The sequence below is a fragment of the Prionailurus bengalensis genome, chromosome B4 (assembly GCF_016509475.1).
Source record: "Prionailurus bengalensis isolate Pbe53 chromosome B4, Fcat_Pben_1.1_paternal_pri, whole genome shotgun sequence".
Lineage (NCBI taxonomy): Eukaryota > Metazoa > Chordata > Mammalia > Carnivora > Felidae > Prionailurus > Prionailurus bengalensis.
Window position 1 is genome coordinate 70,630,093 of NC_057358.1, and position 15,527 is coordinate 70,645,619.

General features: G+C 36.2%; 1 protein-coding gene across 1 annotated transcript in view; it reads right to left on the reverse strand.

The window, feature by feature from the left end:
• Positions 1 to 15,527, reverse strand: part of ADAMTS20 (ADAM metallopeptidase with thrombospondin type 1 motif 20) — a 176,923-nt gene that overhangs the window by 70,498 nt on the left and 90,898 nt on the right. Inside the window, exons 19-28 of the mRNA XM_043563431.1 lie at positions 13,051 to 13,177; positions 11,127 to 11,337; positions 10,805 to 10,969; positions 10,181 to 10,345; positions 8,910 to 9,029; positions 8,228 to 8,335; positions 7,127 to 7,291; positions 6,752 to 7,042; positions 5,893 to 6,054; positions 4,549 to 4,725 (exon numbers count right to left, since the gene is read on the reverse strand). Of these exons, the coding sequence (XP_043419366.1) occupies positions 4,549 to 4,725; positions 5,893 to 6,054; positions 6,752 to 7,042; positions 7,127 to 7,291; positions 8,228 to 8,335; positions 8,910 to 9,029; positions 10,181 to 10,345; positions 10,805 to 10,969; positions 11,127 to 11,337; positions 13,051 to 13,177 (1,691 nt within the window). The remainder of the gene's footprint in view (positions 1 to 4,548; positions 4,726 to 5,892; positions 6,055 to 6,751; positions 7,043 to 7,126; positions 7,292 to 8,227; positions 8,336 to 8,909; positions 9,030 to 10,180; positions 10,346 to 10,804; positions 10,970 to 11,126; positions 11,338 to 13,050; positions 13,178 to 15,527) is intronic.

A 15,527-nucleotide genomic window follows, 5' to 3' on the forward strand; every position in this document is an offset into this window, starting at 1 on the left:
ACATTACCTTGGTGACAGCCCATGATGTATAGTAGAAAGACATAGCAACAAATGGAAACAGTTTAATACTTCCTGATAAAGTATGTTCAACTATAACATGGAATAAAATAGGTTTCCAGCTTTTTACTACGGTTATGTAGATCTTTTCCAAATATAAGAAAATAAATTACTATAGTTTTACTGAATTATCCACTCCACAAAGAATTGACAGTTTCTTGAACCATTTCCCCACACATTACCTTTCCCCTGGCTGCTGCTGGCCTTAGGGAGAGCAGTAACAAGTTTCTTTCATCCAGAGTGAGAGCCCCAGTGGAAGAAGCCTCCCAATCCCTGCCCTGAGACCCTCAACGTTCTTTTGTTACAGGAGACTGTGAACTTGACAGTATAGATTTACTAGGTATATGCTGGTACCACATGCTCATTGCTAAAAGTGCTTCTGTTGGTTGCATTCTCTGTCACATTAGAGATTACAGATACAAGCCTCTGTATACGTTTAAAAAAAAGAAACACTTTGGGAGAAAGTCCTAGAATCTAGAAGATTCAAATATCAAGCTGTCTTTTTTTAATGAGTTGTCTCGTGGGAGTGCCTGGGTGGCTCAGTCGGTTGAGCGTCTGACTTCAGCTCAGGTCATGATCTCACAGCTCTGTGAGTTCGAGCCCCGCATTAGGCTCTGTGCTGACAGTTCGGAGCCTGGAGCCTGCTTCCCATTCTGAGTCTCCCTCTCTCTCTGCCCCTAACCCACTCGCATTCTGCCTCTGTCTCTCTCAAAAATAAACATTTTTTTTTTTTAATTTTTTTTTCAACGTTTATTTATTTTGGGGACAGAGAGAGACAGAGCATGAACAGGGGAGGGGCAGAGAGAGAGGGAGACACAGAATCGGAAACAGGCTTCAGGCTTCGAGCCATCAGCCCAGAGCCTGACGCGGGGCTCGAACTCACGGACCGCGAGATCGTGACCTGGATGAAGTCGGACGCTTAACCGACTGCGCCACCCAGGCGCCCCAGAGGAAAAAACAATTCTTAACAAAAAGACAAAAAATAAGTTCTTTAGTTCTGTTGGATCATTAACCCTAGAACACAATGGGATGCCTATTTTCTTACCAAACATGACTTCATTTTATGTAGAGAATAAAAGCATTCTAGGAAAATGAACCCGTTAAAAGAGATAATGGGAAAATAAGTTATTATGAATCTACTTAAAGGGCATTTGCTAGAACAGTTTGACTACCTATGTAACATTAATAGACATGCAACAGAAGAGAAAAACAAAACTTTTACTCACCTTTTAAGGACCATCTTGGTCATGAGCACATCTATTTTTTACTAAATAATGTGACACCATAAATTTTTATTGTTTATAATATATAGAAATATAAAAACTTCTAGTATTTAAAATTGATAGCTTAACAATAGATCTTGTTTTTAAAATGCCAATGTTAGTTTCTAACAGATTTAAAATATTAATAGCTTAAAACTCAAATTATTAACACCATGTACTATTCAACAATTAAATGTTTAATAAGAAATTAATGATTTGTTAATTTAAGAAAAACAGCACCAAGAGAAAAGAGGCTTTCATTACAATACAGGATCTATTCAGAGACTTAAAACATTTCAGGTATTGATCCAAGTAGTAAAAATACAACATACATACGAATTATGCAAAGCACAAAGCCACAACACATGTCATTAATAAACAAGGGTTAAAATAGAATCATTTCACATGGACTAATCACAAAAATAGTCATTAAATTAACAGACATATGTTAAGATTTATTTCTTTAATCATGCTCATAAATTACAAGATTTTCCACAAGATGGAGCAAATCTAAATGTGTATTTACAACTTTCTTCCTAGTCACATTTAAATGATTTAACACTTTACAATTTTACTTTAAAATGAAACGTTTGAGATTTCATGTCATTCCTGTATGTATATGTATACATATACACACACATTTGTAATTTTCTAACCTAGTGTATATGATCTGCTGAAATTAAAGTTACCCTTGAAAGAACATTAACCTGATATGTTAATAAGAGGTATTCTGAAGTTTGGCTAATATGTAGCAACACAAAGAGGTAAAAGGTTATATATCTAGTTCTAACAACAACAACAACAACAAAAACCATTTCAGATCCCTTAAACTCTTTTAATATAAAAGGCTAATTTAAGGAATAAAATTCTTCATATAATAAAAGAAATCCAGGCACTTTAATATGTGTGTACTTTATACCTATAAAAAGTGAATAAATAAGTTTGTAAAAACTCTGATATAAACATTGTGATTTTAAAATTTTCATCTTCAATTTCTGAGAAAAAGACACTACGATTCCTCACTAGTGCAGAGTCTGAATTATTCAGTGAGATCCTTTTGGAATAGACACGCAGTAATGAAGAACTGTGTACTTCTGTGTTACTTTTTTGTAACTGGGTATTTTCTTGGTTATTGGTTTTTGTGAGGCTGAAAAAGTTATCCATGCACACAACCTTACTGAACATTCAGGTTTCTCACTTACAATTTACATACAAAAAGAGCATGACACAAATATATCGGAATACAGTATTAGATGACTTCCAACACAATATATAAACATTGTGTGATACTGTATACCTTAGACTTACACAACGTTCTATGCCAATTGTATCTCAAAGCTGGAAAGAAATTGTGTAAATACGATACCGAGTATGTAGAGAAGGCTGACAAACCTCGTAGGAGGTTTTAAAATACTGAAGAATGAAAAACACTGAAAACTGACCCCAAATGAATATTTATAATTCTAATAGTCTATAACTTTCAGTATTTTATGCTAAACTTAAAAAGCATTATGTTTATTACATAGCGCAGGCATCAGCAAACTTTTCCCAAAAGGGGCCAAACAGTAAATATTTCAGGCTTTAAGAGCCAGTCTCTATTACAATAACTGTAGTACCAAAAGCAGCCATGGGTAATACTTTGAAAACAAAAAAGTGTGGATGACTGTTCCTATAAAACTTATTTACAAAAATAGGCAATAGGCCAGATTTGATCTATGGGCCATAGTCTGCTGACCCCTCAAACAAAAAATATCACTGAAACAATTTTAGGTAGTTCGGAAATAAATGCCATTACAATTTAACCCTCTAAGTGGTTAGGAGTCTGCTTTCCGAATTGGGACAAAACTCCAAGAAACAATCCATAGCCTTATTAAGAACTAGGCTTGTAATGTCAAAAAAATGAAGCACACCATAACAGATCTAGTAAAGAGAAGGTGAATTTCCACTAAGATAGTTGACCAAAAAAGGTAGCTTTTTATAGTGAGTTCCTATATTATTTCAAATCTCTCCAACTAGACTATAAAACTCCATAGGAGTAAGAAATCGGTCTTGATTTCTGTTACACTACCTGGACATAGATGGTCAGTATTTTACTAAGTAAATATGTGAATGCCTTCTATGGCAAAATCGGTTTACTTTAGTTCCAACAAAGTGATGCAGCAGTTTAAGATCCTCCTATAATGTTAAACTTTCCTGTCGTTTTCCATCAGTCACACTGACTACAGAGAGGCATTTCAGCCTGAACTAGAACTTGACCTACTCTTCTAATAGGAATTGGAACTTTTGTTCATATCACATTGTAAAGCTTTGACTTGGGGAAAGCAAACCAAGTGCAGACATCAGGGTTGGATCATAAAGCCAGAGTTATAATTATTTTCCAAGTAAAGAACCGTAGAGCTTTATAGAGACAGACTCACGACAGTTCTTCAGTTGGAAAAAGTATACTTGATTGTTCATGATTTAAAATATGAAAGGTGACCAAAATGTTCATTTCAACATATTTATATATTAATTATTCTTCAAAGCCTGGATATTTGAAATATACTTAAATAAACCAGTCATGAACAATACTTATGAATTTTGTCTATGGCTTCAAAAAAAAAAATAAATTAAAACATCCCCAAAACGTAACTCCACACAGTGGAAGATTCATATAAATTACTATACAAATATTTTTCTGTGATGTATGTAACAAACTTTAACAATTCACTTTAAATTTCTCTTTTAATATTTTTACATTTCCAAACAAAATACTAAGTTTAACAATGATAAAAAAAAGACTGTTTTAAAGAATGTTATTTGCTTTTGGATCAGTTACTAGACATTGACAGACAAAAGCCACGCACAGTTATACACTTAAACAAGACACAGCCTTAATTTGCCATTGTAACAAGCACAATGTTAACATTATTTACAAATGTATACAGTGAAACAATTATAATTAGAGGACAAGCCAAAGATGTACTGGAGGAAAATATGTCCATTAGAATAGTGCTATGGTTCAAAATTCACTTGTAAAAAAATAAATACATCTAAGATTATATATATTACATTACTTGAAACTGAATGGATTCTTCTTCCAAACTATCACATTTAGTAACATAAGCCAAGATGGCCAGTGATCTGCTTAAAAAATAAGAGAGTGTGCACCACAATGTATAAAGAAATTAAGGTAAAAGGGTCACAGTAAAACACAACAAAATGGACAAAAATAAGAACACTATCGTACCGACTTCCATGGTCCCCGATGCCATGATACGTCACCAGGGCAAGCATGCACATGACACTGCACCACACTAGGTGGCTTGCTTAAGATCTCACAGTTTTGCTCTTGTGACATTTGGCCATTGGGAAACTGACATATTACGAATCTTGATTTTATTCCTCCTCCACATGTTTGTGTACACTAAAAATAAGAAAATTCAAAACTATGTGGTTTGAAAGACAGTATTATATTGCTTAATTCACTGTTTCATACCTAAGTCGTAATGCTAGAGTTTTCTTCCTGAGTAAAAAAGTGTTAGTTCTATAATTAAAAAACTAGACAAAATTTTGAGAATTATACCATAAGATGTTGCATTAAGATATCAAGGGTCTATAAGGTAGACAAGTCAAATAAAACTGATTTAATAACTAACTACATAATTTATGGTAGCCTATCAATAGATACCTGGCTAGCCATGAAAGCTAATAAGATCTAAATTTGTAAACAGGGAAAGATGTTCAGTATGTGTTACATGACAACAGCAGGGGGCAAAGAAGCCCATGTAATATGATTCTATTTGTGGAACCCACGCAAGAAGAAAAGTCTGGAAGGAAATGTATCAAAAGTTAAAAGTTCTCATCTCTTCGTAATTTTTCATAACGTTTGAGTTTTTACAATGAGCATGCCTAAAGTCAGGAGTAAAAATATCATTTTCATTTTGGAAATGGTAAAAGAACTTTTTAAAATGTACTTGATATTGGCACCTGGTCAGAAATGTATCTTTAATCAATGATTTCCAAATACTCTGGGAAAATATATACTAAAACCTATTAAAAATATTTGACTAGGTGGTTTATTTTGTTCATCTAAAGCCAATATACGTCTTATTCTTTTTCATGCATAATATAGGTGGAATTAGTATTCATTACAATGGCTTTAAAAATTATTCTTCCTATCTCCAGTGTCTAGAAGAATGCCAGCACATGAAGTGCTTGATAATTGACCACCTTCTGCTCAGAAAATTCACTAAATGAATGGCTCAGTAATAAGACACAAGCATGGCCAATATAGCAATCTAATTTTCTATCTTTAGATCAACCATATTTTCTAAGAAAACAATATACTAGTTTTAGAAAGGTATTAGTTTCAGACATATTGGCATGCATAGGAGATTCTGTTAAAAAATCTGGACTAGTTTCCTATTGCAAATGAGTGATTTAGTCTATTAGAAGAACTTGATTTTACTAAAAGTAAATCTTTCTGTATAGTATAGTGAAGTTATATCATCCAACAGGAACAGGGTGAAGTACTCAACTTTCAGTCTTCAGAGATGTTACCATTTCTGCAAGTTTAGAAAATGGGACTTACTTCTCCCCAGCTTCCAAAGTTCCACCGCGGACAAGGTCCTGAATCACAGCGCTTGGACTCTGGGGGCCTCGCGGCCGCATCGCAGTAACTGGCACTCCGTCCGTTTTCATCCTGGCAGACCACGACTCTGTGCTGCACGCCTCCCGCACAGCTACTGGAGCACTGACAAGGAGGACACACACACACCGGAGACACCGCAGCGTCAAATTACACGGTGAAAAGGCATCGGCATTCTGACTCTCCATTCTAAAATCCCCATCACTGGGACAATCTCAATCGAGAAACTCTGCCAGAAACATGAGCGTACTTGAATTTGTCGATGAAAAGGTGCAACAGTAAAGCTGGCAAGAGCAAATTCACCCCGTTCCTGGGTGTGAAGTAAAAAGGAATTAAAGTTTTAAGATCTCACTAGGAAGGAATTAAAAAGACAAAGATTAAGTCTCTCAGCTTTGATATTGCTATTTTTTTGTCTCCTAACTTTTATGTAAAATAGGAGCTATAATTTCCTTTTGTAGTTTCATGATTTTATACCAGCTTACTGCACTCTTTACGTAATTTCTAGGTTTGATTTTTCTTCACAGTCTTAACCTATTAGAAGCTTCTTTTTATTATAATGCACTCCAACCAGATTGTTTTTAAGTGCATTCTTCTGTAATCATAATATCACATTAGTGTATAATTCAATAAGAACTCTGGGGATTTGTAATTTGCATCAAAAATCGCTTAATCCTTTTACGATTTAAACTATTGATCTTCAGATAAATTTAGCATTAAAAGTATTTGATGTCATTACATACCTATCTGTTAAAAGGCTATAACAAAATTACAGAATTAATATAACTCAATAGAGACGGCTTACTGATCCCCACGGTCCTGTTCTCCATTGATTTCCGCTGATTGACAGATGGACCCTCTGATTTTGATTATCTTCTGGTTTGTGAGTTAATGGAAAATTCCTGCCTGGAAAATGGCTTGGCTGCTCAGAGGAACTTGGAAAGTGACTGTACATGGGTGGGCAGGCTGCCAGGTTACATTCTTGTTCGATCAAAGGGCGAATTGCAGGGTCACAGTAATTCTCATTAATTGGCTGATGGTAGTTGATGCATAAAACTTGTCGAGTTGTTTTTCCATGGCCACAGGAAGCTGAACACTGATCACAAATTTAGCCAACATTTGTAACGTAGTAAATTATATTATACTAAATATTAATTTTTTTTCTCCTAAAAATACTTACAGGTGACCAATTCCCAGTTTGCCACTCTCCACAAGGGTTAAAACAGACAGATATTTCAGCAGGTCGGGGTAAATGGGCACAATAGGATTCATCTGCTATTCCATCATAAGCATCACGACAGCTTACATAGCGGGCTTGATTACCTCGTCCACAAGACACAGAGCACTTAAAAAAATAAAAGGATTATACCAACAGGTTACATAGTAGCCCTCCCAAGTAGCTTTTGCTCCAATGTCTAAAACATGATGTTTCTTGGAAAAAAATTGTAAACCGAGTCAAGTAGAGTCAGAGCAATGAATCCCCCTGATCAGTTCAGATCATAAATTTCACCAACAAGATATCTGCAGTGAGAACAAGATACTACCTTCTTGGGATACTGATTATTATTTGCTAAAAAAGATACAGAAAACATTTCATAAGACAGCTTATTTTAGGGGTGCATGGGTGGCTCAGTCAGTCAAGCATCCAACTTTGGCTCAGGTCATGATCTCAGTCTGTGAGTTCGAGCCCCACATGGGGCTCTTGCTGACAGCTCGGAGCCTGGAGCTAGATTCAGATTCTGTGTTGCCCTCTCTCTCTGCCCCTCTCCCACTCATATTCTGTCTCTCTCTCAAAAATAAACAAAAATTTAAAAGTCAGCTTACTTTAAGTAACTTTAAACACCTAACAGAGTCTAAATGATCCCATAAATTATTCAGAGAATACGTGAAGCTTACAAATATAGCTTCCAAGTAAGATTAAAGCAAACCATATACTCCAAAGACATTAACGTTTTCAGTCTAGAAAAACATGAAAATGTGGATAGCTTAAATGAAGGCTGATAAAAAGCCTAATTTCACACCTGCTTCATATAAATATTATCATTCCCCTTTTGTGGATTAGAAAACAGACCCAGAAAACTTCCATTTCTTGCCCAGAGACACAGCACTCCCAAAAGATACAGCAGGATTTAGCCATTACATCATTTCAGAACCCCACGCCACTCATCAAACTACCTGAGAATGAATGCATAACATTCATTTGGCTAACCTAAAGGAACCATTTTGATGTATTATGGAGGCTTTTAGACAAACACTGTACTTCTTAAAGGATTTCACTTACTGGGGTCCAGGAACCATGTCGCCACTGAGCTATCTTTCCCATGGGAATAGCTGGCAATGAAGTGGCCCCAATTTTAGGAATAACTGGGCAAGGCATAACCGAACAGTCCTGTTCAAAAGAAAAATGCATCTCAAAATATCAGTAAGTTCATCACTCTAACTTATGTCAAATTCTATACTTCATTTCTTCTTCTGCACGTCTAATTTAAAAAGAGCTGAATTACAAGTTAGTGATGCACAAGTTTTTATTTTTCAGAAGTACAAAGTACTGTCAAGGGCTCCCAGTGGGTAGTATAAATCCGAATTATAAAGTTTGGATCATCCTGTCTGATGGTTGAAAGGAAAGAAGCAAAACTAGCACTAAGCTGAAATATCCTGAATGAACATAGGACACTATTTTCAAGTAGTACAAAACACTTTAGAACTTCATATGCACAATAGACACTATCCGTGTGCATTTCAAAGGAAAATACCTAACAAATGAGTGATTCAGTGGCAGATCAAGCGTAAAAAAAGCTACAAAACTGGCAACACCAAAAAAGATACATTCTCCAACACACTGGTACACAAACATGTTTTCAAGGGATAGAAGTAGGAAAAAAATATGTATGAAATAAGTTAAATACAGGAATCCTCCTGTAACAAGACTTTTTGTTTACTATCCGCGAAGAGGTGTCCTTTACCTGCCTATCACTTGGGCGACTAGCTCCGTGGCACGCTCTGTCATCTAAGACTGCGCTGAGTAGCTCATTGACACATTTAACAGCACGCATCTGATACCCTCGTCCACATGTGGCTGTGCACTGAAAGGATAGAAGCACTTATCAAATGCCATTGTTCAAAAGTTGTATACGTTTTCTTAATATACTTCCAGATCTTATTAGTGCTTTACACCAGATTCCACACAAAATCAGCAAATGTAATCCATACATATCATTCCATTTAATATAGATAATAAAATATTCAAGTTAAAATGGACAACTGTTCTATCTTTAAAAAGTTATGTAGGGAGGGCTTAGTTGGTTAAACGTATGACTCCTGATTTTGGCTCAGGTCATAACCTCCTGGTTAATGAGTTCGAGCCTTGCATCAGACTCTGAGCTGACAGTGCAGAGCCTGCTTGGGATTCTCTCTCCCTCCTCTCCCTCTTCCTCCCCGACTTGTGCTCTCTCTCAAAATAAACAAAACAAAAAAAAATTCTTAAGTTATGTAAAGTAGTGCCTGGGTGGCTTAGTTGGTTAAGCATCCAACTCCTCATTTTGGCTCAGATCATAATCTTGTGGTCGTGAGGTGGGATGTTCTCTCTCAAAATAAACAAACCAAAAATAAATAAATAAATAAAAGCTTTGTAAAAATTTCAATAGAGTCTTGATATGTTGGAGGCAGAGTTCATACAATTTAAGAGAACTAAATAATTTTCAAAATCTACCTGGTGTATGTATATATGGCTTTTAATACACTAAATTATCTTCAAAGAGATAATGAAAGATGATCATCAAGTTGAATGAAGAGGAGACAAGGTTTCCTATCCACGGTGACAACCTGCATGGGTTAATGGGCTGCCCATCTTCATCCAGCCTGACTACTGCTCATCCTGCAAATTCCTAGCTGTCTGTTTGGCAAAACTTCTCAACAACAAAACTTAACTCTATCTAAATGCAGTAAAGATAATTTAAGACACAGACAATGAAAATATTTAGAATTTAAACAAAGCTGAAGAATAAATTTGCAGCATTTTAGTGAACAAGTGAAATCAAAAGCAAAGCTGAACTATTTATCACAGTGAAATTGGCACTAAAAAAAATTGTTTAGATAACAGTTCACATTTTAAGGGTATTTTTCCAAGAAGCCAACCCAAATTTAGCTGCATCCATTCAAAGAGTAAAGACACCATAATTGTTCTGCTATTCTATAAAGATGAATTTAACCAGGAAAATCCTTCTCATATACTCACAGAACCCCACGGTCCAACTTGCCAGGAAGCACACGCGAGAAGCTCACACGGTCTTAGAGACTCAGGTTTGGTTCTTGGATTGCAGAGACCATCACTCAAGTGGTCTTCATTCAGCTGACACCACACCTGCCGCTGTTTTGTTCCTTTTCCACATGTAACATGACACTGAAATACAAGTGATTATTTTCAATATTAGTTAACACAAATACCTAAAAAAAAAAAAAAAAATCAATTCACACATTGATATGTACTTGAAAGACCATTCTAAGGACAGTTTCCCTTCACTGCTCCAGAGATATTCAGCAAGTAACATCAGCCACTTCAATCCCACTGCAGCTGTCCATTTGTTCTAGAAAAAGGTACTAAACTTTAGGTTATGTAAATATCTCAGGGTACTGTCAACACTGGGACTTTCTTATGAAAATGGTTAGATATTCAACACTAATGTTACCGTTGCCAGATAGTATATGATTTAAATAATTTAAGAACCATTAATTTGTTATTGCCTTGATAATACATTTATAGAGCAAGAACAAATTACTTTTGAGTTCTTTAAAGCCTTCGAGCACAAAGCTTTCCTGTAGAAAATTGTAACAGTTCTTAGCCTCATCTTTTTAATGTTACCTCACTCCACTCACTAGTAGCCCAACTGGGGCAGGAAAATTCATTGCAATTCTCTGTCGTCACGCGGGGAAGCTCTTGGCATTCTCTGTTAGCAAGACGGTGGCCAAAGTTATTTATACAGTAAGATTCTCGAGACCTTTCCCCTCCTCCACAACTCCTAGAACACTGACAAAACAAAACGAAAACAGTGTGACCTATGGGAAGAATGAAGATTTTAACAAAAATATACTTTAATAATTAAATAATTAAATAATAATTAAATAACAAATTTTTAATAAGAAAAGAGAGGCAACTTTTCTTAAGTAATACTGGTTATTTGTACCTGGGACCATTCTGAATAATGCCATCTTGTTAAGACACAATCACCATGGCAGGGTTCTCGTGTGGGAGGTTTAACTTGGTCACCACAGTAGTGGTCATCTACTGGAACAGTCTGTCCTTTATGAATGGAATACTTCATGCAGTGAACATCTAAGGACCTATATCCTTGACCACAATGGGATGAGCATTCACTTTTGCCAATGATGTGCCACCTAGAAAAAAGGAGGTTATTTTACTTAGGGATGCTAATTAATGCAGTTTAAAAAAAATGGATTCAGGGGCGCCTGGGTGGCTCAGTCAGTTAGGCGTCTGATTTCAACTCAGGTCATGATTTCACAGACTGTGAGTTTGAGCCTGCATCGGGCTCTGTGCTGACAGCTCAGAGACTGGAGCCTGTTTCGGATTCCGTGTCTCCCTCTCTCTCTGACCCTCCCCCGTTCATGCTCTGTCTCTGTCTCAAAAATAAACATTAGAAAAAAATTTTTTAAAAAATGGGTTCAGAGAAACTCTTGCATACATTTTTTAAAATTGTTAAAATTAATGAACAAGCCACCTGAAGATACCTGATATACCATTAATTTCGATGAAAAATTCTGAGATAAACCCAAACTTCCATTTTTATAGATGAGAAAATGAGGCCTAGGGATATGTGTTCACATGGTAGAAATGCTGAACTTTTGATAAAAATCATTTTCCCCACAAATAAAATCTAACTCTTTAAATATATAAAAATGGAGGTTGTCTGGTTAAAGCTGGAGATAGGGAGCCAGCACTATACCTGGTGACTTCATTCTGACTTTTGGTGGTGGTTTGGGAGGTAGGTCCAAGAAACCCCAAGATTTCCCAAAAAAACCTTTGCAAACAACTGGTCTAGATCAAGATTACCCAATTACTTAGTGGCAGGTTTAAGACTGAATATATTTAACTCATCAGGTAGAATCTCACTATGCAATCACTCAAAATGATCAGGGAATATCTGGGAATCTGACTCTATCAGTAAGACAAAGCCTTTAGAAGTTGGAAAACTAGGTTTTTGTAAAGCATATCCCATTTCTCATTCTTGTACTCTGTTTTTAGACAGGTCTGAGAAAAAACTTTTTTTCTGCAAGTAAAAATCTGCTAGTTTTAGCCAAACTATCCCAATTATATATAGTCTAGCCATCTATCCAGCAATATGGGTGCACCAGTATAATGAAGCATAGAGTTCACGGAGTTCAATTCCCAGTAGCATCTCAAGGATTACCTGGTGCTTCACTCCACGAGTGGATGAGATTTCTTCAAGCAGTTCTTTCCACTATGTCTTTAAACAACATATACAAAAATTACCATTCTTGCTGAACAAGAGGTTTTGGCCACCCCTGAATCTTAATGGTCACTCGCTAAATGGGGTTGTTCTTAGCTTTACGGTAAGACCAATATGCCCCTCTCCCACAAAAGACAGGAAATTTAGAAGTGGAAACTCCCCTGCCCCATGATCTAGGATCACATTTCTTAATGTTTAATGGACAAAATATTGGGAAGATTGAGGAACAAATCTACTAATTCTTTAATCCTCAAACTTTAAAAGTTTATTGGCTCATGAGTTCACCATCATTCTACAATATTTATTGTTTCAGATCTTCAAACCACGGATTTTAAGATTAGAGTTTACTTATATATTTGTTTCCATTTCCTAGATAGAAGTTTGAGGTATCCATCAAATACTATGAATAAACTGCCAAGTTTCACTTGCCAAGTTTCACAGTAAGTTATCAAGCCTGTAATTTTGTATTAGCTGGAACAAAGGATAGACATTAACATACATGACCATTCAAGTAGGCACTGCACTAGATGCTTTAGATGCTTTACGTCTTAGTTCACTTATGGATTTTAACCTGGTTACTTTACACATACACTGATTATATTACACATTTTTTTTTTTTTACCTTAGTTCACAGTCTGTATTGCACCTTTCAGTCACAAACAATGGAAGTGGTAAGTGGTCACATCTCTGATCAGAAACCACCATATGATCGCTCTTCCGAACGCAGGCAATTTTTCTTCTATGAAGACCTTGGCCATTGTCAAAGGAAAATTAGAAATCAAAGGAAAAATTCTCTTAAGCAGATGTTGTAGGATTATTTAATTCTGCTAATAGCCTAAAGGATTTAGCTAAGAAAGCAAAAAAAAAAAAAAAAAAAAAAAATTCCAACAGGATAGACTAGCATTTTAGTCAGGAATGACTTTCTAGAGTAAGCAAGCTGAATCCTGGAAGACTGAAAGTTTGCTTAGTAAAGAGACTTAAGGAGGGCAGGCCACATGTGGAGGAGAAAGAAATGCATTAGAGATGGCTGGAGTGGTTGTTAGTGGAGAAATGAGTGGTCAGGGTTGGCAATGATGCTACGTAGTGCATTGCTGTCCCCCATTATTTGCTTTCCTTTTCCCTAGAAGAAAATTGTACATCTCCACTTGCTACAATGTTACAACTGCCTTTGGGAGGAATATACTTCCTTGTTCATGGACACTGGCTTATGCCAACCAAGTGCAAAAGTCTGTGACCTTTCCACTTGTAAGCAGAAGTGGTAAAAGCCATAATATGTTTCTGCCCAGCTCACTTTCCCTTTTCTGTCTCTAAAACAGTCTTCCCCAGGTGGGGTGATCTTTCAGCCTGGAATCATGAATGAAAAGACACGGACAATAAAAAGACCACTGGTTGCCAAGTTTGAGGGGGCATGGAGGGATTTTTAGGGCACTCAAAGTATTCTTCATGATACTGTAATAGTGGCTACACACTATTAAAAATTTGTCCGAACCCATAATATGCACAACACAGAGTGAACCCTAACGTAAACTATGGACTTTAAGTATGCATCAGTTGTAACAAATGTGCCACATTAATTCAAGATGTTTATAGATGAACTGCAGGGAGGGAGGGAGGTGAAAATTTGTGAATTTTCTATACTTTCTGCTCAATTTTTCTATAAACCCAAAACTGCCCTAAAAAGGTGGTCTTAAGTTAAAAATGACATGGATGTAGATACCAAGCTAAGAAGAGTCATAGCCAATTAGCAGCTAAAACACAGCATGAGCAAGAAATAAACTTTTGGTTTTCAAAGCCATTGGATTTGCTGGTTTGTTGTATGCAGTATAACCACAGAAAAAGCAAACTAAGAAGAGATATAATGGGTCTGAGTAGACAGAACTTTACACTTTCTGCAATGTGGAGACAGGAAGACTTTCAGCAGTGACACGATCAAGTTTCTGTTTCATCAAAGTTCAACTGTATACTTCCCATTAGCTAAACATGAACACGCATGTTTATCTTTATTCCTTCCTAAATACCATCTGAAATAACCATAAGGAATTTTGAAAAGGCACTAACCTAAAAGAACAAAAAGATTAAAGAAAGAAACACAGTAGGCAAGAAAAGCAAATTTTAAATATGAAAAGTAGATGGATACAACTAACAGAGCCAAGAAAGCTGAAACTTAAGCCTATGGAGGGGACAAATGAATAAAGAAACTAACCATTCATGCCAAAGAATAAGAGAAAATCCCAGGAATTGAAAACACTAAGTTCCTCTGAAGAGGTGAATGTGTGAGGGGTAGGCCTGAAAAAAATGGAGAACTGATTGAAAAGTATTTACAAAGAACAGTTAGACCCCCTACCCTTCTAGTTAAGAGTGGCACTGTCCAATAAAAACAGAATGTGAGCCACGTGTGTGATTTCACATTTTCTAGTAGTCACGTTAAATAAAGTAAAAAGACATAGGCGAAATGAAAATTTATGTTTAGCCTCAAGTATCTAAAATATCATTTTATGAATATGAAAACTACAATATATTTTACAGCTTTTTCATACTGAGTTCTCAAAATCCATTGGCATTTCACACTTATACCACATTTCAATGGGTGAGCTACATTTGGCTGGTGGCTACCCTATTGGGTAGCAAAGCTCTAGAGAGGTGAACTTAAGGACACAGACATAGCTTAGGGAAGTTGGTGAAGCACTGTGCCCACAAAGGGGGAATTAAGTAAAAGTCTCCATAGTGAATGAGGAGAACCAGGCCTACTGGAATCTTTCTTTCCATTTCCCTCCAGCATCGAGCCAAATTTATGGTTCCACAGTCTCCCTGCTGACCATTTGAAGATGAAAAGATTCCTCTCTTGAGAGGCTCTTTAGCCCCCCAAAAATCAACTGACAATGACATGTGGGGCTTCTCCCCAATGACACATGAAAGGGTCATTTTGTGATCCATTACTCTATAATGAGGTCTTACTTGACTTGTCTGACCAACACAGAACTTGTAGCGTTTTAGCCTTAAATATCAACAGCAAAGTATCAGCAGACATTTCAGGAAATCCACTAACACAAAAGAGACCAAAATAAAAACAAAGACTAAAATGAAACAGGTCAGAGAGAA